Source organism: Chiloscyllium plagiosum, chromosome 5, assembly GCF_004010195.1.
Source record: "Chiloscyllium plagiosum isolate BGI_BamShark_2017 chromosome 5, ASM401019v2, whole genome shotgun sequence".
NCBI classification, from domain to species: Eukaryota; Metazoa; Chordata; class Chondrichthyes; order Orectolobiformes; family Hemiscylliidae; genus Chiloscyllium; species Chiloscyllium plagiosum.
Genome location: NC_057714.1, coordinates 101,145,250 through 101,170,063, shown reverse-complemented (window position 1 = coordinate 101,170,063; position 24,814 = coordinate 101,145,250). Strand labels below are relative to the sequence as shown.

The 24,814-nt window shown below is 40.5% G+C and overlaps 1 protein-coding gene across 2 annotated transcripts in view; it reads left to right on the top strand.

Moving 5' to 3' along the window:
• The window catches only part of dnajb6b (DnaJ heat shock protein family (Hsp40) member B6b), a 148,153-nt gene that overhangs the window by 111,772 nt on the left and 11,567 nt on the right, over nt 1–24,814 (top strand). For both annotated transcript variants that reach the window (XM_043690701.1, XM_043690700.1), the window contains exon 10: nt 18,723–18,935. In XM_043690701.1, the coding sequence (XP_043546636.1) occupies nt 18,723–18,935 (213 nt within the window). The remainder of the gene's footprint in view (nt 1–18,722; nt 18,936–24,814) is intronic.

Sequence of the window (24,814 nt, the reverse complement as noted above, 5' to 3'; positions counted from 1 at the left end):
AAAGGTTCTTGGCCATATGCATTGCTAGCTACTCTCTCAATAAGTCCTGCCATTTTCAAAGATGTAAGGACATGAACTCTCAGGCTCCTCTGTCCATGCATCTTTTAAGGAGTTTTTTGAAGATGTTAACAATAGAATAGATAAGGAAGAACTGGTAGATGTGGTGTATTTGGATTTTCAGAAGGTCCCTCATAAGAGGTTTGTGGACAGAGTTAAAACATGTGGAAAGGGGAGTAACGTACTCATATGCACTGAGTTAAAAATCAAGTAACACCTGGTTATAGTCCAACAGGTTTATTTGGAAACACTAGCTTTCGAAGCGATGCTTCTTCATTAGGTAGTGCTACAGGTTGTGTGATTTTTAACTTTGTCCACCCCAGTCCAACACCGGCACCTCCAAATCATGAAATGCATTGAGAATTGCTTGCTCAATAGGAAACAGAAAGTGGGAATAAATGGGTCTTTTCTGAGTGATAGGCAATGATTATTAGAGTACTACAAGAATCAGTTCTTGGGCCCCAACTGTTCATGATACATATAAGTGACCTGAATGAGGAAACCAAAAGTGACATTTCCAAGTTTGCTGATGATACAAACTGGGCAGGATTATGAGTTGTGAGGAGGATGCAAAGGGACTTCAAGGTGACTTAGACAAGTTGAGCATGTGGGCAAACGTGTGCAGTACAGTGTGGCTTAATGTGAAATTATATACTTTATTACGAAAAACAAAAGGGTGGAGTATTATCTAAGTGGTTATACTGGAAAGTGTTGATATACAAAGGGATCTGAATGTTCTTGTGCACCAATTGATGGAAGTAAACAGGCAGGTGCATCAAGCAACTAAGAAGGTAAATGATATGTTGGTCTGGGTTGCAAGTGGATTTGAGGTTCAAAAGTAAGGATGTCTTACTGCAGTTGTACAGGGCCGTGGTGAATCCATACTGGGATCTTGCAGTTTTGGTAGCCATACTTAAGAAAGGATGTACTTAGCAAAGAGGGACTGGAACGAAGTTTCAGGATGGTATCAGGAATGGCAGTGCTGTCATGTGAGTAGAGATTGCTTCGACTGAGCCTAGATACACTCGAGGTTAGAAGAATGAGAAGGAATCTGATTGAAATATATAAAATTCTAACAGGGCTAAACAGATTAGATACAAGGAGGATGCAATCCCCTAGTTAGGGAGTCTAGAACTAGGGGTTACAGTCTCAGGATACAGGATAGACCATTTAGGAGTGCGATGAGAAAAAATGTCTTCACTCAAAGGTAAGGAACCTATGGAATTCTCTACCACAAAAGGCTGTGGCAGCTCAGTCACTGAATATATTCAAGAAAGAGATAGATATATATTTTACATGGTAAAGTATTCAGAGAGTAAAGGGAGAAAGTGGGAATATGGCATTGAGATACAGGATCAGCCATCATCATACTGAAATGGAGAGTAGTCTTAAAGGGTCAAATGACCCACTCCTGATCATAATGTGTATGTTTGGATACGGTGCCATTTCATATGCTTTGCTTCTTCTCCCACTTCTGTCAAACTGCATCACCTCACACTTTGGATATTAAATTCCACTGTTACTTGTCTGTCTGTCCTGCTCACATATGTTACGACACAGCGGTGAACCCCTGTGTTAATTAAACCAAAAACCCAGAAAAGCTCACGTTGCCTCATAATCTGTTAAAGTATGAGTGACAGAGAACTCCCAAGTTTCACTATTTAAAGAAAATGGCATCAATTTATTTTTTAACTCTAAAAGTGAACATTAAACAACTATTCACAACTCTTAAGTCTCCCTTTCTCTTAATTGCTTATTATCTGCCTCCAACTCTATAACAATATGCTGTTGCAATAAGACACTTGTTAAAATTACTTAACTTAATTTCAAAACCACACAGCCACTGTTGTCTTCCGTGTCCTCCTTCTTCCAGCTGAGGATCTCCCTTGGTTGTCTTCTTTCTTTTTACTGCGGGTATGTTTCATATGAGAGTGTAGAGAATGTTTCTTAATTTCTTGGAGAACAAAATGTTAGTTCTCCATGTGTTTCTGTCTCGACTGCAGTTGCTCTCTGACCAGTTTTCAAAATGTCTGCATTTTATACCCCCAACATTGGATTTTCTCATTGGTTTGATGTTGGCAAAACAATAAATTCAAACTCGATTGGGTTTTAGTATCCTGGGGCATAATTTAAACTGATTGGTTAAATTCGAATTGTTGTCAAAACAGAAACCACAACTTAGGTATCCATTTCATAGCCAAATGTTAGAAATTTTCAATTTTCCAGTACACTCTGGGACAGACAGCTAGTCATATACACAGATGCTTGTAATCTCTCTTTTCAGAACAGCATTCACTCTCTCTTAAAGGAACATTGCATGCCTTCAACTTCATAACACATACCTGCTAGTAACGTGTCCTATTGCGGTTGATTAATATCACCTTAACAATTTGTCACATCTCCAAGTTTGGTATCATTGGCCAATACAACATTTTTCGTTATTAAAAAAAAAGGTGTAGTATTTCCCCTTGGGGAATAGCACTGTTCACTATAATGTCATTTGAAAAACACCCATTTACCAACCATTTTCCTGGGCATTGCTACAATTAAGCCAGGATGATATACACAAATATTTGTACTATCACCTGCCACAATGAAGTTTTCAATGACTTCTATCTTGCATTACTTCCCACTTTATAAGGTTCACAAATTCTCCTCATCCTGTCCTTGAAGACAATGAGGTTTTTGCATTCAATTCTGGTCTCCCTGCTGGAGGAAAGATGTTGTGTAACTTGAAATGGTTCAGAAAAGATTTACGAGGATGTTGCCAGGTTTGGACAGTTTGAGCTATGAGGGAGAGGCTGAAGAAGCTGGGGCTATTTTCTCTGGAGCAGAGGCTGAGGGGTGACCTTATAAAAGTTTATAAAATCATGAGGAGCATAGATAGGCTAAGTAGCCAAGATCTTTTCCCCAGGATAAGGGAGTCCAAAACTAGAGGGCGTAGGTTTAAGGTGGGAGGGAAAAGATTTAAAAGGGACCAAACGGGCAACTGTTTCACACAAAGGGTGGTGCATGTTTGGAATGAGCTGTCAGAGGAAGTGGTGGAGGCTGGTACAATTACAACATTTAAAAGGCATCAGAATGATTATATAATTAGCAAGGATTTAGAGGGATATGCGCCAAATGCTGGCAAATGGGACTAGCTTAATTTATCTGGTCGGCATGGATGAGCTGGACAGAAGGATCTGCTGCTGTGCTGTTCATCTCTATGACTCTGTATAAATTGATTAGATCTGATAGTTTGGCAATTTATCCTCTTCTTGTCAAATATAACTTCACAGTCTGACAGGGAAATAAGCAGGTTCTAAACCATCTACTAATACTTTTAAAATTGTATTATATGTTTTGTACAATACAATATTGGACTCACAAGAAGTTAAAGTTTAAGTTGTATAATTCTATTGTATTTTAGGATTACTGAAAGAGGGCTATGGACTAACGTGGAGATACCATGAACTGGCAGCTCAGTATTTGCTAGAGTGTGAAGTGAAGGTGCTGGAGCTGAATGAATTCAAAACATCTTGCTTCATTGGTCTGATCATTTTCTCCTCCTCAACTCAGGCCCGAGCGGTTGTCAGGGCCTTGGTCTGACATTCCCTACGCATTGCTTTTACACCATCCAGTACGTGTTCTGAGTAGTTAGGAATGATATCCAACAGAGCATGTCCACACCTGCTCAGTGAACTGGATGACTTGGGGAGTATAACAAATAGGCTGCTCAGCACAGGAGCTGCAAGCAAACGTCAAGTGATTTTATCAAACCTCCAAAAGTATATTTAGCCAAAGTTGTCAATCCTATTCTGTGTAGTATCTGAGACCAGGTGTGAGAATAGTTGAAAATTCCCCAAAAGTTATGAGGTCAAAGTTCTTGATCTCATAGGTGATCGCACCTTTACAAGTACAGTAATGATATTTGAAAAACATTGCAAACAATCAAGTCTCCTTATCCTTTGTGGCTGTGAGCTGCTCTGAATTTCCTGAACACCGTCAGCACAGACACTTCCAATGCACTTTCACATGGGGCAACCTACCCCGATCTTGCTATCAGACCATCCCCAGGATTAGTAACAGACTTGCACTCTTCCCATGTTCATGCACTGAAATTCCCTATTCTGCCAACTACTGGAGGATCATTTATCACAGAAGCTGAATCTCCAAGTAGGGTAGAGTGAACATTGATGGGCCTATTGGCCTTTCTTCCGTTGTATGTTCAAGGTATGGCAACATTGAGGGTGACCTGATAGTGGATTTGAAAATTTGGAAGGATTTGACACGGTAAATGTGCCGACGGTCCTTTTGTGGTGAGACTAGAATCAATATAAGATGTCAGATAGTCACTAAAATATCCAATACAAATTCAGGGAAACCTCTTCCAATAGAGAATGGTTAGAATGTGCAGCTTGCTATCGCAAGGCATTGTTGAGATGGCTGACACAGATGCATTCATGAAGAATTGAGATAACCACATGAGGGAGAGGGAAATTGGAGGATACTTGATGACTTTAGAAAAAAAAAGAGGGTGATAGGCAACTCATGTGAAAGATAAACAATGGCATGAGCTTGTTGGGCTGAATGGCCTGCTTCTGTATTGTAAGTACTATGTACTGAGTACTAATAGTCTGGCAAAGCTGCCCTTAAATTTGCTGTAACCATTTTGTAGGGATCCTACTTTCTGAAGTAGGTTACTTTGGCACACTCCTATTATGTACAGTGGATCCATGAAGAAGAGAGTATATGCTTGTCGGGTCATCTTCATTATTTAAAGATATAGATCCTGTATAAATCGCTAATCTATGAATGCATCCATTTTTGATGAAAATACAAAGCAGAAGAAATGCTAATTGACTGTCATCCATTTTACACTATTGCACAGCATTATCCAAAAAAATTTTTTTTTGGGAGGGATGGGGGGAGGTTGTATTTAAAAGATTTGATGACACACTGTAATGTTCTGCATATTTTGTTAATTTCTGCTGCAGAGACTGTTGAAATGCATCCTTCAAACATTTCTGTGGAAACCACAACAGGTTTGAGGCAAATGTCTTTCAAGGGTCAATTTTGACCTCAGTCTTTGTGTTTTACTTTTGCTAATTCCTTTTGGATTGTTGTGGTTCTGTTCGCCGAGCTGGAAGTTTTTGTTGCAAACGTTTCGTCCCCTGGCTAGGCGACATCATCAGTGCTTGGGAGCCTCCTGCGAAGCGCTTCTTTGATGTTTCCTCCGGTGTTTATAGTGGCCTGTCCCTGCCGCTTCCGGTTGCGGCAGGAAACATCAAAGAAGCGCTTCGCAGGAGGCTCCCAAGCATTGATGATGTCGCCTAGCCAGGGGACGAAACGTTTGCAACAAAAACTTCCAGCTCGGCGAACAGAACCACAACAACGAGCACCCGAGCTACAAATCTTCGCACAAACTTCTTTTGGATTGCTTCCTTGATAAGAGATCTAAAACAGAAAGAAAATGAAAAATGCCATTGGAGGAATGTAATGATATTATGAGGAACTTAGAAGGTCAACGATCTTATTCATGATTTAAGATTGTATATTTTATATCAAAAGTAACATCCAAAGTCTCAGTAAAGAAGAAAACCTATTTAATTTTATCTGATACAGATAGAAATATTATTCTTGATTTCTGAATAAATTTTCAACAGCTTTTTTTAACCAAGTTCTGTACAGTTTTTCCAGTTGCAGCTTACATATGATGTTAGAATGTCAACAGTATGCTGTCTGATCCTTAGTTCTCTTCAGGCATTGTAAGTTAACTATGGCAGCACTAGAGTCATGTGCGGGTTAAATGGTTATTGAACCAGCTAAGTTTGACAGATTGTCAGTGCACAAATGACTGGATTTTAAATGCATGAATTCATGTGACAGTGGACTAGAGTAGAATGTTGATCCAGACCTACATTAACCCGGTTATTGTTACATGTTGCTTATAAAAATGAGGGCAGGAAGATTATGGTATTATTGGACTTGTAATCCAGTGGCCTAGTCTAATGATCGGGGAACCGATTCAAATCCCCCCATGGTAAAAGTTTAAACTCAAATTTAATAAAAAGTTAATGATCATGAGGCCACTGTCAATTTGTGTAAGAACTGCCCGTTTGGGAAGGAAATCTTACCTAGCCAGGCCTACATGTGTCTGTAGACCCACAGCAATGTGGTTGACTCTTAACAGTCCTCTTCCAACTAGGGATGGACATTAAGTGCTGGCTTAGTTAGCAATGTCCAAAACCCATGAAATAATTAAGAAACGTGGACCTCTACATGATAACTTGTGTTTTTTTTATTGTACTCTTACCTAGCATGCTGGCAAGGAGATTTACTGCATTAGTGATTGATAATTTATCACTTTTCATTTTATGTTGTTATACTGAGAAATAATCTTTCCCAGACCAGATACGTTTGTTCCTGCAGTTGGGTGAAGAGTGATGTTTGCAAAGGCCTAGAAAAGCATTCCTGCCCCGGCTCAAACAAGTTGTTGTGGGGAAGTTAAAAGAAGGAATCATTGCATGCCAGTCATTTTGACGTTCATAAAAGCTAATTAAAGTTATCAATGGATTTTTGTAACTTCCTTCCTCCTATGCAATCATTTCCACACCTTCGTATTTATTTCATGATTTTGCTTTAATAACAGCGAACTATTAGCTTGCTCTTCTTGTTGCATATTTTCACTGGCAAATAGTGTCAGTAAACAAAGATTTTGCTACCATCCCTATTTCATTAATTAATAGTGTTTTAGCTGAATATTAATGAGGCGAGTTGGGCCGTCAACAAGGCACTAAACCAGCAATATTCCTGCAGAATTGGCATCCCGAGGAACTGCCTAGAAACTGTAAGATGGTGAGAGATGCTTCTGACAACAAGATAGGCCTTGCCATAGCCCAAGTCACTCAGAACTCCATAAGATTCGATCTAATGAGTTTCATGTTGCTGTGAAATATGTTGAATGCTTGCAGGTCAAGCAACTTCATAAAGTAAATAATAGAGACTACTCCAAATTATGCTCTTTCATTTATATAAACTCTTCCTGGAGATTACCATTGTAGACTATAAGATGTTAAAATATGGCAGCAAAATTAGGCCATTTGGCCCATTGAGCCTGCTCTGCTATTCGATCATGGCTGATATGTTTCACAACTGCATTCTCCCCATTACCTTTAAGTCCCTTGCTAATCAAAAACCTATCCCTGTTTTAAGCACAATCAATGACTTACCCTCCTTAACCTTCTGCAGCAACGAGTTCTACTATTAGGCTGAAGAATTTCCTCCTCATCTCAGTTCTAAAGGGTTGTCCTTCACTCTGAGGCTGTGACCTTATGTTCTCATGTCTCCTACTAGTGGAAACATCTCCATGTTTACTGTATTGTGGCCTCTTAGTATTCTGTATGTTTCAATCGGATCCCCCGTCATCCTTCTAAACTCCCATTGAATACAGACCCAGAGTCCTCAACGCCTCATCACATGACAAACCCTTCATCCCTGGGACCATTCTTGTAAACCTCCTCTGGTTCTTCTCCAACACTGGCACATCCTTCTTTAGATACATGGCCTAAAATTACTCGCAATGTTCCTAATGCGCACTGATCAGAGCCTTATTCAGCCTTAACAGTACAACTCTGCTCTGTATTCTAGCCCTCTTGAAATGCATGCTAACATTGCAATTGCCTTCCTAATTGTCAAGTGAACCCACCTATAAATGTTCAGATAATCTTGAACTAAGTCTTCTAAGCTCTTTTGTGCTTCAGATTTCCGAAGCCATCTCCATTTAGAAAATATTCTTCTCATCTCTATCTCTTCTTACCAAAGTGTATAACCTCACACTTTCCCACATTATATTCCATCACCCACTTCTTTGCCCATCCTCGCATCTATCCAAGTTCTTCAGTAGCCTCCCCACTTACTCAAACTACCTGTCCCTTCACCTATCTTTATGTCATCTGCAAACATAGCAAGAATGCCCTCAGTTCCTTCATCTGAATTATTAATATATAACGTGAATAGTTGTGGTCCAAACACTGAACCTTGCAGAACTTCACTAGTCATCGGCTGCCATCCTGCCACCCTCTAGCCCACTGTCTGACTTCTGCCAGTCAACCAATCCTTTATCCATGTGAACACCTTGCCTCTAACATCATGGGCACTTACCTTATTTAGCAGCCTACTGTGCGGCAACTTGTCAAAGGCCTTCTGGAAATCCAAATATATCTTGTCTCTCCTTTGTCTAACTTGCTTGTTACCTCCTCAAAGAATTCTAATAGATTTGTCAGATATGACCTTCCCTTGATGAGGCTGTGCTGCTTCAGCTCTATTTTACCATGTACCTCCAAGTACTCCGCAATTTCATCCTTAGTAATGGACTGTTAAAAACTAATGACCAAGTTCAGGGTAACAGGTCTATAGTTTCATGTCTTCTGTCTCCCTCACTGCTGAAACAGGATTATTATATTAGCCATTTTCCAGTCCTTTGGGGCCCTCCCTGACTCAGTGATTCCTGAAAGATCACCACCAATGCCTTGTAATCTCTCAGCTATCTCCTTTGGAACTCTGGAGCGGTAGTTCCTGTGGTCTGGGTAATTTATCTACCTTCAGATCTTTCAGCTTTCGAAGCACCTTCTCCTTCGAGATGGCCATTACAGTCCCCTCTGCCCCCTGACTCTTTTGAATATCTGGTATGTTGCTGGTGTCTTCTACCATGAAGACTGATGCAAAGTGTATGTTGGCAGTCTGACATCCTTCACTCTGAGCAATGCCAGCCAGCCACTGTCAGAAGGAATTGGACAATGGAATTTCAATTAACCACAAAACCGAGAATCTTGAAATCAACTGTTTAACTACTGACATCATTTCTACTAGTAATGGCTGCAATGTTCTAATATCTACTCTTTACAAGTGACTCAGAGACAGGTCTGTATATATTCTGAAAACAAAATACTTCAGATGCTGGATGTCTGAAACAAAGGTTTCTTTAGAATTTTCTGGTTTTTTTTATTCTTTATATCGTTCAGCTTTTTTGGACTAATAATGAAGATTGAAAAAAAAAGGAGTGTAAAAACTTTATGAGGTTTCTTTCTCTTATGGGTGCTGCCTTGTAGCTGGATCAATAGACTTGGGAATAGACACAGGCCTTCAAACCTGTCAGCTGAAGCATTCTCATATCCTAAGAGCACCTCAGGCCTCTGTTTCAGAAGGCAGCAGTCTCAACTCCAGTGAGCCCTAACACTCTTGTGTGTGGGTTCCTTCAGAACTCAGGGGTGTGACGTCAGAAAATGGCCTGAGTTGTGATTCCCAAGTCAAATGTAAAAATCTGGCCCTCCTGTCAATTCGTCAAAGGTCCTTCGGACAAATAGCTGTCGACTGTCACAGTCTCAGACCCTCCATGATGAATGCACCTTTATGGGAATGATAATGGTCCTTTTTGCTCGGGGAATAGAACCCAAATAGTAACATGTGCCTTCAGAAGAAGAAAGGAATGAATAGGAAAAGTTAGAAAATGTACAAAATAAAAATGTACAAAATTCACAGAACCGAGAACAATGCAGCAAATTACATTTTTTATAAAATGTAGTGTTTTGAGTTGTAAGTAGGAATGTGGCTAAACAGAGTGCATTACGATAAAGCTCATGGAAAGTAATTAAATTCCAATTTTTAGGTCCCATTGTCCTTGTAATCTGAAATCTATGTATATCGTACTCCCTCGTGTTTCATTTGAAACTGGATTGGAATAGCTCCAAAATAATTATTTGTGTTTATAATAGTCATCCTCACCTATCAAAATTGCCTTGAAATCTCTGTGTGCTCTATATTTTAATTTAAATGTCACATGACATAAGCTAAGCCACTATTGTTTTGCTAAGAATACAAGTGCTATTTTAATAGACAACAGAATTAATACTTGCCTTGAAATTTCGCGGTAATATGAAATTTTATCTCATTAGTATGCTGTCTTAATGCAGCGTCTCTAAGGTTAATTATTATAGTACATTGCTATGCAAAGGTTGCATGGAAATGTATTCATAATGTAGTCAATCCTACTTAATTGTATATCTGACAATTTCACATCTTATTTGCATATATTTCAATGCGCCAAAGCAACATCTAGTCATTATTATGTATAATTTTTTCTAGTGCATCAGCATATGATGTGCCTGAATAACGTACAAAATATCTGAATATATTTACTTTGCCCTCTGATTTTATTAAAAATGTATTACCTTTTATAAAGCGTAAGAAATTTTAATTGTTGATTTTCAAAATGGAGGCTTTATTTTAAAGGTTTGCTGCATTGTTATTGTCTTGTTAAATGCGACACATACCTAATGTAAGCAGGTCATTAACCCATTAGGTTTGACAAACAATTATAATTCTCCCTTTCATTGTGTCATAAAACCATTTGACAATCCTAGCATAAATTCTCTCTTTCACCTGCATTGTGGAGGGGCTAGGGAATCATCTGGTGGATCACTTTGTGAGTTTCAGTCTTGGAGTCTTAGCAGTTTGCAACATATCTGGGGGAATATTGCCAAACCTGATTCCATCCGCAGCCAAACACCCCCTGACCTTATCTTCACTTATCCATCAAAGCTGTTCTCATTTCAAAAGTGGGCGGCACGGTGGCACAGTGGTTAGCACTGCTGCCTCACAGCGCCAGAGACCCGTGTTCAATTCCCCCCTCAGGCGACTGACTGTGTGGAGTTTGCACGTTCTCCTCGTGTCTGCGTGGGTTTCCTCCGGGTGCTCCGGTTTCCTCCCACAGTGCAAAGATGTGCAGGTCAAGTGAATTGGCCATGCTAAATTGCCCGTAGTGTTAGGTAAGGGGCAAATGTAGGGGTATGGGTGGGTTACGCTTCGGTGGGTCGGTGTGGACTTGTTGGTCCGAAGGGCCTGTTTCCACACTGTAATGTAATCTAATCTAATCTAAAATTTCCTCCCAAAATAAGCACGCTCAGCGTTAAAATTGGCAGATTTGTGTTAGGCAAAGGTACAAAAATTCTATATAGAATAGAATAGAATCCCCACAATTTGGAAACAGGCCATTCAGCCCAACAAGTCCACACCAATCCTCCAAAGATCATCCCACTCAGGCCCATCCCCCCAAACCTATCTTTGTAGCCCTGCATTTCCCACGGCTAACGCAGCTAACCTGCACATCCCAGAACATTATGGGTAATTTAGCATGGCCAATTCACCAAACTTGCATCTTTGGACTATTGAACCCAGGTGCATTGATGGAATTAACATTAGGGCAACAAGATCTAAATGAATGGTGGAACAGGTACAAGGGACTAACTGGCTGATTCCTATTCCCTCATTCCTAAACTGAGACCAATGATAGTTTGCTCCTTTTGAGAAGTTAACTCAGCATGAACTATCTTGTAAAGAAAGGTTTGAAATAATGGGAAAGCTTAAAGATCCTTCTGAACAATTTAGTTATCTGCTGGATCAATTATTCTGTACAGATATCTCCATTCATATAAAGTAAAATTTGGGGGGAAAAAATCAAAGCTATGCAGCATAATTTTATTTCTATCATATCAATGTATCAAGTTTTGACACTAGTATTTGAGTCATAGAGTTATACAACACAGAAATAAACCCTTTGATCCAACTTGTCCATGCCAACCAGATATCCTAAACTGATCTAGTCCCATTTGGCTCATATTCCTGTAAACCCTTCCTATACATACTCATCCAGATGCTTTTTCTTAAAAATTCATTCATGGGATGTGAACATCTCTGGCTAAACCAGCATGTATTGCCCATTCCTAATGCTCAGAGGGCAGTTGAGAGTCAACCACATTACTGTGGCTCTGCAGTCACATGTAGACCAGATAATAGATTTCTTTCCCCAGAACATTACCTGGATCTCTGGACTAACAGTCTAGCGATTGTACCACTGCGCCATCATAATTGTACCTGCGTCCACCACCTTCTCTGGCAGCTTCTTCCATACATGCACCATCCCCTGCCTGGAAAACGTTGCCCATCAGGTCCTTTTTAAATCTTTTCCCTCTCATCTTAAACCTATGCTCTTTATATTTATGGTTTATAAAAAGATCAGCTGTTATGGATGGGGTAGAGACAGTGTATCTGTCATTGTTGTGATTGTTCTGTGAGCAAACGGGTCTGTGGATACAATGACTGTTGCAGAATAAGTGGTGAACATAACTACAAACAAGGTACCTTGACTATAAAAACACAAAATTGGTTAGGAATTCCAATTTGTATATTCATGGCGTGCTGAACAATAATAAGGTCATCAGTACAGTAAACCTTTCCAAAGCAATTTTTGAAGACAATAGTGAATGAAAATGGACACTGAGCCACTTAACAATGTTAGGACAGATAAACAAGAGTCTGCTCAAAGAGATTGGTTTTAAGGAGCATCTTACAGGAGGAAAGAGAGGCAACAAGATTTAGGGAGAGGATTCCAGAGCTTGGGTCCCAGAAACTGAAGCCATGGCTGCCAATGGTGGAGCAATTAAAATCAGGGATATGCAAGAGACTGGATTTGGGAAAATACCGATGTTTTAGAAGTTTGAAACAAAAACAGAAAATGATGAGAAACTCAGCATGTCTGACAGCATCTGTGAAACAGAATTAACATTTTTAATCTGATATGAATTCTTCAGACGTTTGTAGGGCTGGAGGATGCCGCAGGTGCCAAGTTCTGGAAGCACTTGAAAATAATCGTATGAATTTTAAGAATGAGACAAAATTGGACTGGAAACCAATGTGGGATGCCTTGATATTTCTATGCGTTATAGTGCCTTTAAACAGCAAAATGAATTACATTGTAGTTTCATGTCTTTTCCTTTAGATATTAGAGTAAGCACTGGCTACACCCACTAGTATGCATCTAGATAAACTAAGCACACGTCGCACACTATCAGCATTACTTGCCTTAGTTTCTTGTCCAATGCAAGGTTTATACTAGCACAGTTGATTCTGATACATGGGTCTTGTAGTTACCTGAAAACTAAACCTACTGAGAATTAGGACTGACATCTGGGAAGGACAATTCTTTTATTAAAATAGTTCTTTGTGTTCATTAGAAACACTGTTCTGTCAATTGATTATGGTAATTCAAAGATTGTTATGATGTTTACTATTTAAATAGTGCATTAAAAACTTACAGCTGATACTGGCACGGCTTATCTAACAAGGGTGGCTACTACTATAATAACATGTGGATTGATGTATTAATGGATATGTGACAAAGGGAATTCATGTTTCTGCCAGTACTCAAGTCTGATATAAAGTTGTATGTTTGTCATCCAAAATTACTGTACAGCAAAAAACTATTGTTTCACAGATACGTTATGATGTCCAAATGCACCTCACTCACATATAGTGGTAGTATAGTGGCTCAGTGGTTAGCACTGCTGCCTCACAGTGCCTGGGACTCAGGTTCAATTCCTGCCTTGGGTGACTGTCTGTGTGGAGATAGCATGTTCTCCATGTGTCTGTATGGGTCTCCTCTGGGTGCTCTGGTTTCCTCTCACAGTCCGAACACATGCAGGCTAGGTGGATTGGCCATGCAAAATTGCCCATGGTGTCCAGGGAAGTATGGGCTAGTCATGGGATATGCAGGGTTGCATGGATAGGGTGGTCTGGGTGGGATGCTCTTCAGAGAGTCATTATGGACTCGTTGGGCTGGTCCACACTGTGGGAATTCTATTAGGGCGGCACAGTGGCTTAGTGGTTAGCACTGCTGCCTCACAGCACCAGGGACCCGTGTTCAATTCCTGCCTTGGGCAACTGTCTGTGTGGAGTTTGCACATTCTCCCCGTGTCTGCGTGGGTTTCCTCTGGGTGCTCCAGTTTCCTCCCACAAAGATGTGTAGGTTAGGTGAATTGGCCATGGTAAATTGCCCGCAGTGATAGGTGCACTAGTCAGGTGGGTTGCTCTTCGGAGGGTCGGTGTGGACTTGTTGGGCCGAAGAGCCTGTTCCCACACTGTAGGGAATGTAATCTTATAGCTTTCAGACAGTAGGGAAATATTCAAATTTCACACATACCTTCCGAATGATATTGAAACATCCCAATTTCACACGTTCCTTCCAAACTATAACGAAGCATCCCAATTTCACAATTGTTAAAACAATTTCCTTTCTTCAAAAAAAAATGCTTTGCTATGTTCATCCTACACTATCCATTTTCATACTGAGTGATTTTATTTTCTTCCAACTACTGAATGGCATTCAATGTTGCAGCTGTTGGCTACCCTCTTGCTGAAGAACATTTTTCAATGGGCGGTAATGCAGGGGACCTGCCTGGAACATAGAAATTGATAGACAAGTAAAGACTAAGGTCCTTCCAGTTTCCTTTTTACAATCCTGGCTGTCACATAATACAATAAGTCATCATTGCAATCAATTAGGCTGCAATAGACCTACAAAGGAGGCAAGGCAAACTCCAGTGACTGAAAACTATAGGAAGTGTAAGTCCAAAGTTCCTTCCAATAATGCTTACTTACTCCATGTCAAATTCCTCCTTTGGATCCCAAACTCTTACCCTTGAAATAAATGTTGCAGAGTGTAAATTAGCCCTAATAGGAAAACGAGGATTGGTGCTCATAAGTTCCACTAATAACTTTCATGGGTCACAAAGTGTGGTGCTGGAAAAGCACAGCCAGTCAGGCAGCAGCCAAGGAGCAGGAGAATCGATATTGAGCATAAGTTCTTCATCAGGAATGACACAGGTTAGGTCAGTTGGCCTTGCAAATTGCCCATAGGGATGTGTAGTTGGGTGCATTAATCAGGACAAATGAAAGGTAGGGGAATGGGTCTGGATGGTTATTGGAATGGGTCTCGGAGGGTGAGTGTGGACTTGTTGGGCTGAAGAGCCTGTTTCTACATTGTAGGGATTCTAATGTTGTCTTCCAACTTAGATTTGAATGAATAAATATTATCTATTTCTAACATGTCCTCAAGGTGTTCCATAGATTTACCATTGAAATCATGACTTTCAGCTTAACTCCTTACAAATTCAAGCTGTATTGTCTAATACTATGGTTTCATAGAATCATACAGAATGGAAGAGGCCCTTTGGCCTGTCGAGCTCATACTGCCAATAATATACTACTTACACTAGTCTCATTTTCCTACACTAGGCCCAATAGTCTTGAATGTTTTGACACTTAAGGTGCTCATCCTAGTTCTTTTTAAAGATTCCTGACTCAACTATCCTCCCATGCAGTGCATTCTCAACCCCCACCACCCTCTGGGTGAAAAGGTTTTCCTCAAATTCCCTCTAACCATTCTGACTTATTGAAACTGTGACTAAGGGGAACCGCTACTTTCTTTTCACTCTGCCAAGACACACAAAAGTGATGTCCTTTTACTCTGTTACTTATCTAGTGTGGCGAAAGTGTGTACTGCAGATGCTGGAGATTAGAGTCAAGATTAGAGTAGTGCTGGAAAAGCACAGCAGGTCAGGCAGCATCCAAGGAGCAGGAGAGTCAACACTTCGGGCAAAAACCCTCGGATGCTGCCTAACCTGCTGTGCTTTTCCAGCACTACTCTAATCCTCACATTTGCGAAGACCATACAGGGCTTGCGTGTTGTTAGCCCATGCAGTGTTCATGTGATTATTTGACATTATCAGCATGTTCACCAAGGCACCACTCATGGAATCCATAGACATTTGAACTGCAGCACCACAGCATTGTCTTTGAGACCTGCCACCATTGTGTGAATCAACACTCACTGAAATTATGAACTGAACAACTCACAATTATGGTCAGTTTTAATAACACCACTTATGTCCGCAAGTGGATGGTGTTGTCATGGGATTCCTGCTAGGTCAAGATCTCACAGATACCTTTGTTTAATTCCATGAGAAATGTGTCTTTAATGTAATGACCTTCTACCCCTTGCATATTTCTATTGATATGGAGGTTATAATTTTACTGCAGCTGCGTGTGAGAACTTCCTTGTATGGACTCCATGCTGCACTCAAATGTACCATTGCCTTTTCTTGAGGTCCAGGTTGATAAATTGGCTGGGCGTTCTCTGCTACTAAACACTGCAAGCCTACCTTCTCTGGTAAATATAGGCTAGGATTCCTATAGTTTCACAGGCAGTTGGCTACCTTGTAACAAACAACCAGAACCGGCAACCAGAAGCAACCGTAATGAAACCAAATAAATTCCAGAAGACAGCACATCACAGGAGGCTCCAAAGCATTGAAGATATCACTTAGAAAGGGGATGAAATGTCTGTAAATCAACTTAAGACTTGGCAAACACACGCCAACCAGTATCTGAGCTACAAATCTTTACACAAACCTTGAACCTTGTAAATAAGGCCTGGTCCACTTGTTCACTGGGCAAGCTAGATGCTGAACAATGATATATCAGAGCCATCCTGTGGGATATTAGCTACATTGATCAGGTCATTTCTCATTGTTTATCGCACAAAGTCATGAACGTGCTGTAAAGCTTTCACTTTGTTCCTAAAAAGTGCCCAGTCTATCCCAGATTACCTTGGAGGTATCTCAAGAGGTTGAATAACACTGCTAACCAGGTTTTGATGTCAAGCTAAAAAGACTTTCTCTCTATCACACAAATGAGCTAACTGGTACGTGAACATTAGTGCTGGTGTGATGTTAGATATGTAAGCTGTACATCCCAATGACTGGTAGATCATAGCAGACAACATCTCCTTTCAGTTGTTTGTAACTATTGTTCACAAGATATTGATTGTATACAACCAGCCTGTGCTTGTAAAATCCAGTGTCCAACTTTAGATGTGATTCTGTAATTGGCCAACGCTTGTTGAACAATATTGAGTGTGCAAAGGATTATGGTGACAGTCAAGTTAAGATTTGTCAGGCTCGCAGTGTGGCACATTTTAATACACCGGGCCCTGTTCTTTGCAGACGGAATGAAAATGTGCACACACTGCACCTGTTTCAACTCAACAAAGTAGGTGAAAAATATTTGAAAGTTCATTTGTCAATGTAATGCATTGTACAGTTAGAGTCAATCATCATCTAACTGGTATATTCTCCATGACTATGCCTTTACCGATCACAGTCTACTTGCCAACCAATCAGCACTCTTCTCTCATACAGTTTAACAAGATTGTTTGCACTTTACATTAGCATTTCTTATGAATTGCCCTAATGAGGTCAAGACAAAAAGCTTTGATAAAGTGTCATTTTTCAGCAATACTCAAGTTCTGTATTGCAAAATAACTCTAGTCATTGTCATTATTAACTTCGCAATATAAAATCTGAATATATACAGGATATTGCTGATTCCTCAATTTCTGTGCATATTTAATCTTTACCATTTAGTCATTCCTGGATTTGTGAAGCACTTTGCATTACTCTGCATTGCATTTCACCATTCACTCACCTACCCAAAAGGCTCAGATATGTTCAGATTCTTCTCTGTCAGTTCTTGTTCCGTTTTATGTGCATCACCTTCATTAGCTTTGTATTCATATTGTGCCTGTGACTCCAGAGCCAGAATCTTCTGCTACTAGAAATGGCGAAGTTGAGGATGGGAAGAATATTTAATTAAATGGGGGTAATGGCACACCTTTACTTGGTTTGACTTACATGTGACTCCAGAACCACAGCACTGTGGTTCAGGCTTAACTGCCCCCTAGGCAATTTGGGATAGGCAATCAGTACTGGCTTAGCCACTGGCACCCATACCATTTGAACAAATAAAAAAGGCTTCCAATTCACTAGTTCCCTTTAGGGAACAAATTCTGCCTTATTCACCCAGCTTGGCCTCAGCAATGTGACTTTGAACTGCCTTCAGACATGACCCAGCAAGCTGTTTAATTCATGGAAATTAGGGATGGGCAACAAGCTTGTCAGTAATGTCCACACCTCATGCAACAATAAAAAAGTCATGTGCTTTTTGTATTTCAATGTATTTTTGTACATTAATTAAGCATGGCTGAATAATTAATGTAATAATGCAAATGTAATTTGTAGAAAGTATCAGAATCAAATGGTGCTGTAAAATTGATTATACTCAAGTTTAAAAACTATTGAGTACTTAAGAATTTTTGGCAACAATGATAGGGGTGCTTGACACTTACTTTTTATGGTGCTATTTCAAAATTAAATTGATCTGTTTGAAATGTAATAATTGTCAGATTTATTCCATACTAAGAGATCAGTCAATCCTGTTGAATGCTGTAATTCCTGATCTATTTCTTACAAGTTTGTTGTAAATTCATTACTCAGGTAGATATTTGAATTGAAATGGCTACAGCAATACAAGAAATGTAGCATTTAATTTGCATGCAGTGAGGTTCCACAAACAGCAATGGGGCAATAAACAGATAATCTGTTATGTTACTTATGTTGTTTGAAGGTAAATATTGACTAGGACTTTGGGAGAGCTGGACTGTCCTTCAAGTAGTGCTAGTCCCTTTTTTTCACATTTGCTTGAGAAAACAGTTTAGTTTACATACTCCTCTGAAAGTTGGCTCCTCTAGCAGTGCAATACTTCTTTAGTGCCTCAACTGAAACATTAGCCTAGATTTTGTGTTCAGTTGCTGAAATGACATCAATTCGCAACCTTCTGACTCTGAGGAGAGGATAATGGGGAAGTGCCACATGATTCAGTTTTAATTTTCATCTTGGAGATTCTGCACGAACTGAATATAATTTGCACTGTATACTATCCTTCTGTTTCAGGTGTTGAAGATGAACATGCCTTAGCAACAGAGCTTAGGCAGCGAGGACAGCAGGCCCTACCTGGACACGCGGCTTACATCCGTTCTTCACGGCAGCATTCCACATCCTACCCGAGATATGATTACCAGTATAATGTTGATGAGGAAGAGGAAGTCGGATCGCCAGCAATGGTCTACAGTGTTCCTGAGGAGGGAACCATTCCCAATCTAGCAGGTACAAATCCAAGACAAGAAATGGGAACAAGAAAATCTGAGCCATAGGGCCTTGGTCAAAATCGGAAAAACGGTTAGATAAGGTTGCTCAACTGTACTAACGTTGATCTGGGAGAAGCTGGCTCTCGGCTTCTTTGGTTAGTCGTAAAGAGGTTGTCAATTTTAGGACAATGCTAAGTGAGGATAAGAGGAATGCTATGCATTAACTAATTTAGCACAGACTTGCAAAAATTTGTATGAATGCTCCATTTGACAACCTTGGAAAGATGTTTGGTGCTTTAATGCTTCCAAGAGTGTGGGACTTGGGACATTGTTCTTTTAAAGAGCCAGCACAGGCATCATGGAACAAATGGCCTCCTTCTGTGCTATAAGTTTCTCTAATCCTATGAAATGTTCTCTTGATTAAAATACACTCATTCAAGTACTGTTTATAGAAAAAGCCATTAAATCTCAGCTAAATTCCTTAAAATTACATGCACACTCTTGAGTTACTATTCAGTTGGGTTCATTCCCCTCTGACATCTCTGCAGCATTCCTAATCAGTGACCTGGCTGTTCTCATTCTAAAATCGTCTACATGCTGATCTTTGGGAAGCTGGAACAGAATAATAACTCTTCAGGTGAAACTCTTGTTAGTCTTGTACAGGAGTTCCTATAAGGAATTGATCAAAACGTGGACCATGATAAAGAGCTTTGTAAATAGTTAAATGTTTCAAGCACTGAAATTGTGACATGGACATTAGAAATTCCCCAACAGCTCAATTGAGCAAGTTAAATTCCAGAACATGAAAATTGTCATATAAAAGGTCTTAATGTTCACAGCTTTCCTTTAAATACAATTTGACGGTTGCATTTTTGAGGTCCATTATTGTATTCCTTGTCTTGTACTTAATTATAATGCATATTAGCATCAACTGTAGGATAGCACAGCAGGATAGCGAAGGCACCATGAGCATCAGACATACTGAGACTGAGAATATGTGGGTGAATTTGAGAGCCAGAACCTATTGACCAATTTTAAAAATTAAATTAAAACAGAACAGCATAGCTGAGGCCCCAGAGAAACCATATCAATGATAACAATGATGGTTCAGGCATTTAGCTTATCCCCAAGAAAATGAGCCATCTTTAATTGCCACATTTCACATTCAATGTGAGCTGATGTACAAGGAAATACTTGAACATGCCATGGGAGCATTTGCTGTTCTCTTCACCTACTTTTTAAATACTATAGTAACAAATCTATAACTCTCTGTAACCATATTGAAAATGTGTGGATAGACTATTATTAATTGTTTCACTGCCTTCTTATCACAGGCCATTTTATGAGTTAATGATTTCTAAACTCGATTAGTTTCTCAATATCCCTGATATAGCATTGTTAGGCAGGATGAAATCATTACCTCTGGGCCAGAAGGTCGGAGTTCAATTCCCACCTATGCAGAGGTGTGTCGTAATATGTCTGAACAGGTTGATTTTTAAAAAAAGTTTGAGTAGGAGATAAAAGAATGTGGGTCATGGGAGCATTCACAGTTAAGAAATTGATTATAGCTGTTAGACAGGATGATATATTAAATGAATCATCAAATGAGCCTTTCTAGTTTGAGCTCAGAAATAAAGAAAGAGGCAGCTCCACTGCTGGCAGTGTAATTCAGATTCCCAAACGTGGGAGTGAGATAGAAGGCAAATATGTCAGCAGATTTCTGAGGGTAAAAACTACAGGGTAATAACTGAGAACTTCAAATACCCTAATATCTACTGAAATAAAAATAATACAAAAGGAATAGAGGACACAAAATTCTTGAACTGCATACATAATATCATAATGTCGTATAACGTAGGAGCAGAATTAGGCCATTCAGCCCACTGAGTCTGCTCCGTCCTTGATCATGGTTGTTATGTTTCTCAACACCATTCTCATGCCTTCTCCCTGTAACCTTTGATCCCCTTACGAATTAAGAACTTATCTTTCTCTGTCATAAATACACTCAGTCTGAAGTCACACGATACCAGGTTATAGTCCAACAGGTTTATTTGAAATCACACAAGCTTTTGGAGTGCTACTCCTTTGTCATGTGCAATGATTGAAATTCCACCTCATCACAGTTCTAAAGGGTTATCCCTTCACTCTGAGCCTGTGCTCTCAGGTCCTAGTCTGTCCTACTAGTGGTAACACCCTCTCCACAGGTGTAGCAGTAGATCCCTGCAGTACATCCCTGCACTTGTCTCCTAGCCATCTTGAAATGAATGCTCACATTATGTTTGCCTTCCTAACTACCAACTGAACTTGCATGTTAACCTTAAGAAAATCCTGAATTGGGACTCCTAAGTTCCTTTGTGTTTCAGATTTACGAAGTCTTTCACCATTTAGAAAATATTCCTGATGAAGGGCTTATGCCTGAAACATTAATTCTTCAGCTCCTCGGATGCTACCTGACCTGCTGTGCTTTTCCAGCACGACACTCTCAACTCTGATCTGAGCATCTGCAGTCCACACTTTCTCCTCGTTGATTTTAACCATTTAGAAAAGTTTACAATTCAATTCTTATCACCGAAATGCATAACCTCACACTTTCCCAAATTGTATTCCATGTTCTACTTCTTTGTCCAGTGACCTTGTCTGTCAAAATCCTTCTGTAGCATCCCTACTTTTTCAACACTTCTTGTCCCTCCACCAATCTTTGTGTTATCTTCAAACTTAGCAACAGTGGCCTCAGTTCCTTTTCCCAGATTGTTAATATATAACATGAACAGTTTTGGTCCCAACACTGACCATTTTGGATCTCTACAAGTCATCCTGGAAAAGACCCCTTTATCTCCACTCTCTGCCCTATGTCAGTCAGCCAGTCCTCTATTCATGCCAGTACCTTGCCCCTAGCACCATGGGCCGTTTTCTTATTTAGCAGCTTCCTTGACAAAGGCCTTCTGGAAATCCAAAAAGAATACACCGACTGGTTCCCTTTTGTCTAACTTGCTTGTTACACCCTCAAAGAATTCCATCAGATTTGTCATGCTCGAAGCCATGCTGACTCAGCCCTATTTTACCATGCACTTCCAAGTACTCCACGACCTCATCCTTTATAATGGCCTGTAAGATTTTCCTGAAGAAGGACTTATCAACTCTCCTGCTTCTCGGTTGCTGCCTGACCTGCTGTGCCTTTCCAGCACTACATTTTTCAACTCAGATCTCCAGCATCTGCAGTCCTCACTTTCTCCTGTAAGATCTTACTGAGGGCTGAGGTCAGGTTAACCGGGCTATAATTTTCCCATCTTTTGCTTTGCTCCTTTCTTAAATCAAGGTGTTACGTTAGCTGTTTCTTAGTCCTCTGGGACCCTCCCTGACTCAAGTGCTTCATGAAAGATCATCCCAATGACTCCACAATCTCCTCAGCTATCTCCTTCAGAACTCTGAGGTTTGGTCCATCCAGTCCAGGTGATTTATTCACTTTGTGACCTTTCAGCTTTCTCAGTGCAGTGATTGTAATGAGGTCAGTCAGGTGGACCTCATAGAATATGAGTTCCCTGATTGGGACTATTAATCTGGTCCAATCAGGGAGGCCTGGCTGACAGATAAGATCAGGTGTGTCGGACATCCTATTCACTCTGAGACCTGGCTCTAGGGGAGCTGAATCAGTGTCAAAGACTCTCTGTGTGTAAAAAAAGGGTGACTTGGTGATGGGATAATGGCCTCTGTGGAGTTATTTCACCCAGCACCCTGTGATGGCCTCCACACTCGCCTCTGCCTCCTGACTCTCTTTAAGTTCTGGTATGCTACTGCTCAAGACTAAAGGAAACTGAGCCTGAAAACGTGTGAGGGCCAGTTGAAAGCAGAGCATAGGAGAGTGGATGGATGGTCCAGAGCAGACCAGGTCAGTAATGGCTAAGTACAGTCCATTAAGCAGATAACAGTGATTCAATCAAACTTTCTTCTTCTTCCCAGTCACCAGTCAGTATCTCATATGTCAAGTCACATATTACTAAGCGTAAAGAGTAAGTCTACATTTTGAAATCAACGCGCTGAATTTACAAACTATGTAGTCATAGAGTCATAGGGATGTACAGCACGGAAACAGACCCTTCAGTCCAACCCGTCCATGCCGACCAGATATCCCAACCCAATCTAGTCCCCCCTGCCAGCGCCCGGCCCATATCATCCAAACCCTTCCTATTCATATACCCATCCAAATGCCTTTTAAATGTTGCAGTTGTACCAACCTCCACTACTTCCTCTGGCAGCTCATTCCATACACGTACCACCCTCTGTGTGAAAAAAGTTGCCTCTTAGGTCTCTTTTCTATCTTTCCCCTCTCACCCTAAACCTATGCCCTCTAGTTCTAGACTCCCTGACCCCAGGGAAAAGACTTTGCCTATTTACCTGATCCATGCCCCTCATAATTTTGTAAAACTCTATAAGGTCACCCCACAACCGCCGACGCTCCAGGCAAAACAGCCCCAGCCTGTTCAGCCTCACCCTATAGTTTAAATCCTTTAACCCTGGCAACATCCTTGTAAATCTTTCTGAACCCTTTCAAATTTCACAACATCTTTCTAATAGGAAGGAGACCAGAATTGTACGCAATATTCCAACAGTGGCCTAACCAATGTCCTGTACAGCCGCAATATGATGTCCCGACTCCTCTACTCAATACTCTGACCCATAAAAGAAAGAATACCAAACACCTTCTTCACTATCCTATCTACCTGCGACTCCACTTTCAAGGAGCTATAAATCTGCACTCCAAGGTCTCATTGTTCAGAAACATTCCCTCGGACCTTACCATTAAGTATATAAGTCCTGCTAAGATTTGCTTTCCCAAAATGCAGCACCTCGCATTTATCTGAATTAAACTGCATCTGCCACTTCTCAGCCCATTGGCCCATCTGGTCTTGTAATCTGAGGTAACCCTCTTTGCTGTCCACTACACCTCCAATTTTGGTGTCATCTGCAAACTTGCTAATTATACCTCTTATGCTCACATCCAAATCATTTATATAAATGATGAAAAATAGTGAACCCAGCACCGATCCTTGTGGCGCTCCACTGGTCACAGGCCTCCAGTCTGAAAAACAACCCTCCACCACCACCCTCTGTCTTCTACCTTTGAGCCAGTTCTGAATCCAAATTGCTAGCTCTCCCTGTATTCCATGAAATCTAACGTTGCTAACCAGTGTCCCATGGGGAACCTTGTCGAACGCTTTATTGAGGACCATATAGATCACATCTACCGCTCTGCCCTAATCACTCCTCTTTGTTACTTCTTCAAAAAACTCAATCAAGTTTGTGAGACATGAATTCCCACACACAAAGCCATGTTGACTATCCCTAATCAGTCCTTGCCTTTCCAAATACATGTACATCCTGTTCCTCAGGATTTCCTCCAACAACTTGCCACCTCTGAGGTCTGGCTGACTGGTCTCTAGTTTCCTGGCTTGTCCTTTACTCTCTTCTTAAACAGTGGCACCATGTTAGCCAGCCTCCAGTCTTCTGGCACCTCACCTGTGACTATCAATGATGCAAATATCTCAGCAAGAGGCCCTGCAATCACGTTTCTAGCTTCCCACAGAGTTCTCAGATATACCTGGTCAGGTCATTGGGATTTATCCACCTTTATAAGTTTCAAGACATCCAGCACTTCCTCCTCTGTAAAATGGACATTTTGCAAGGTGTCACCATCTATTTCCCTACAGTCTATATCTTACATATCCTTTTCCACAGTAAATACTGATGCAAAATACTTGTTTAGTATCTTCCCCCATTTTCTGCGGCTCCACACAAAGGCTGCCTTGCTGATCTTTGAGGGGCCCTACTCTCTCCCTAGTTACCCTTTTGTCCTTAATGTATTTGTAAAAGCCCTTTGGATTCTCCTTAATTCTATTTGCC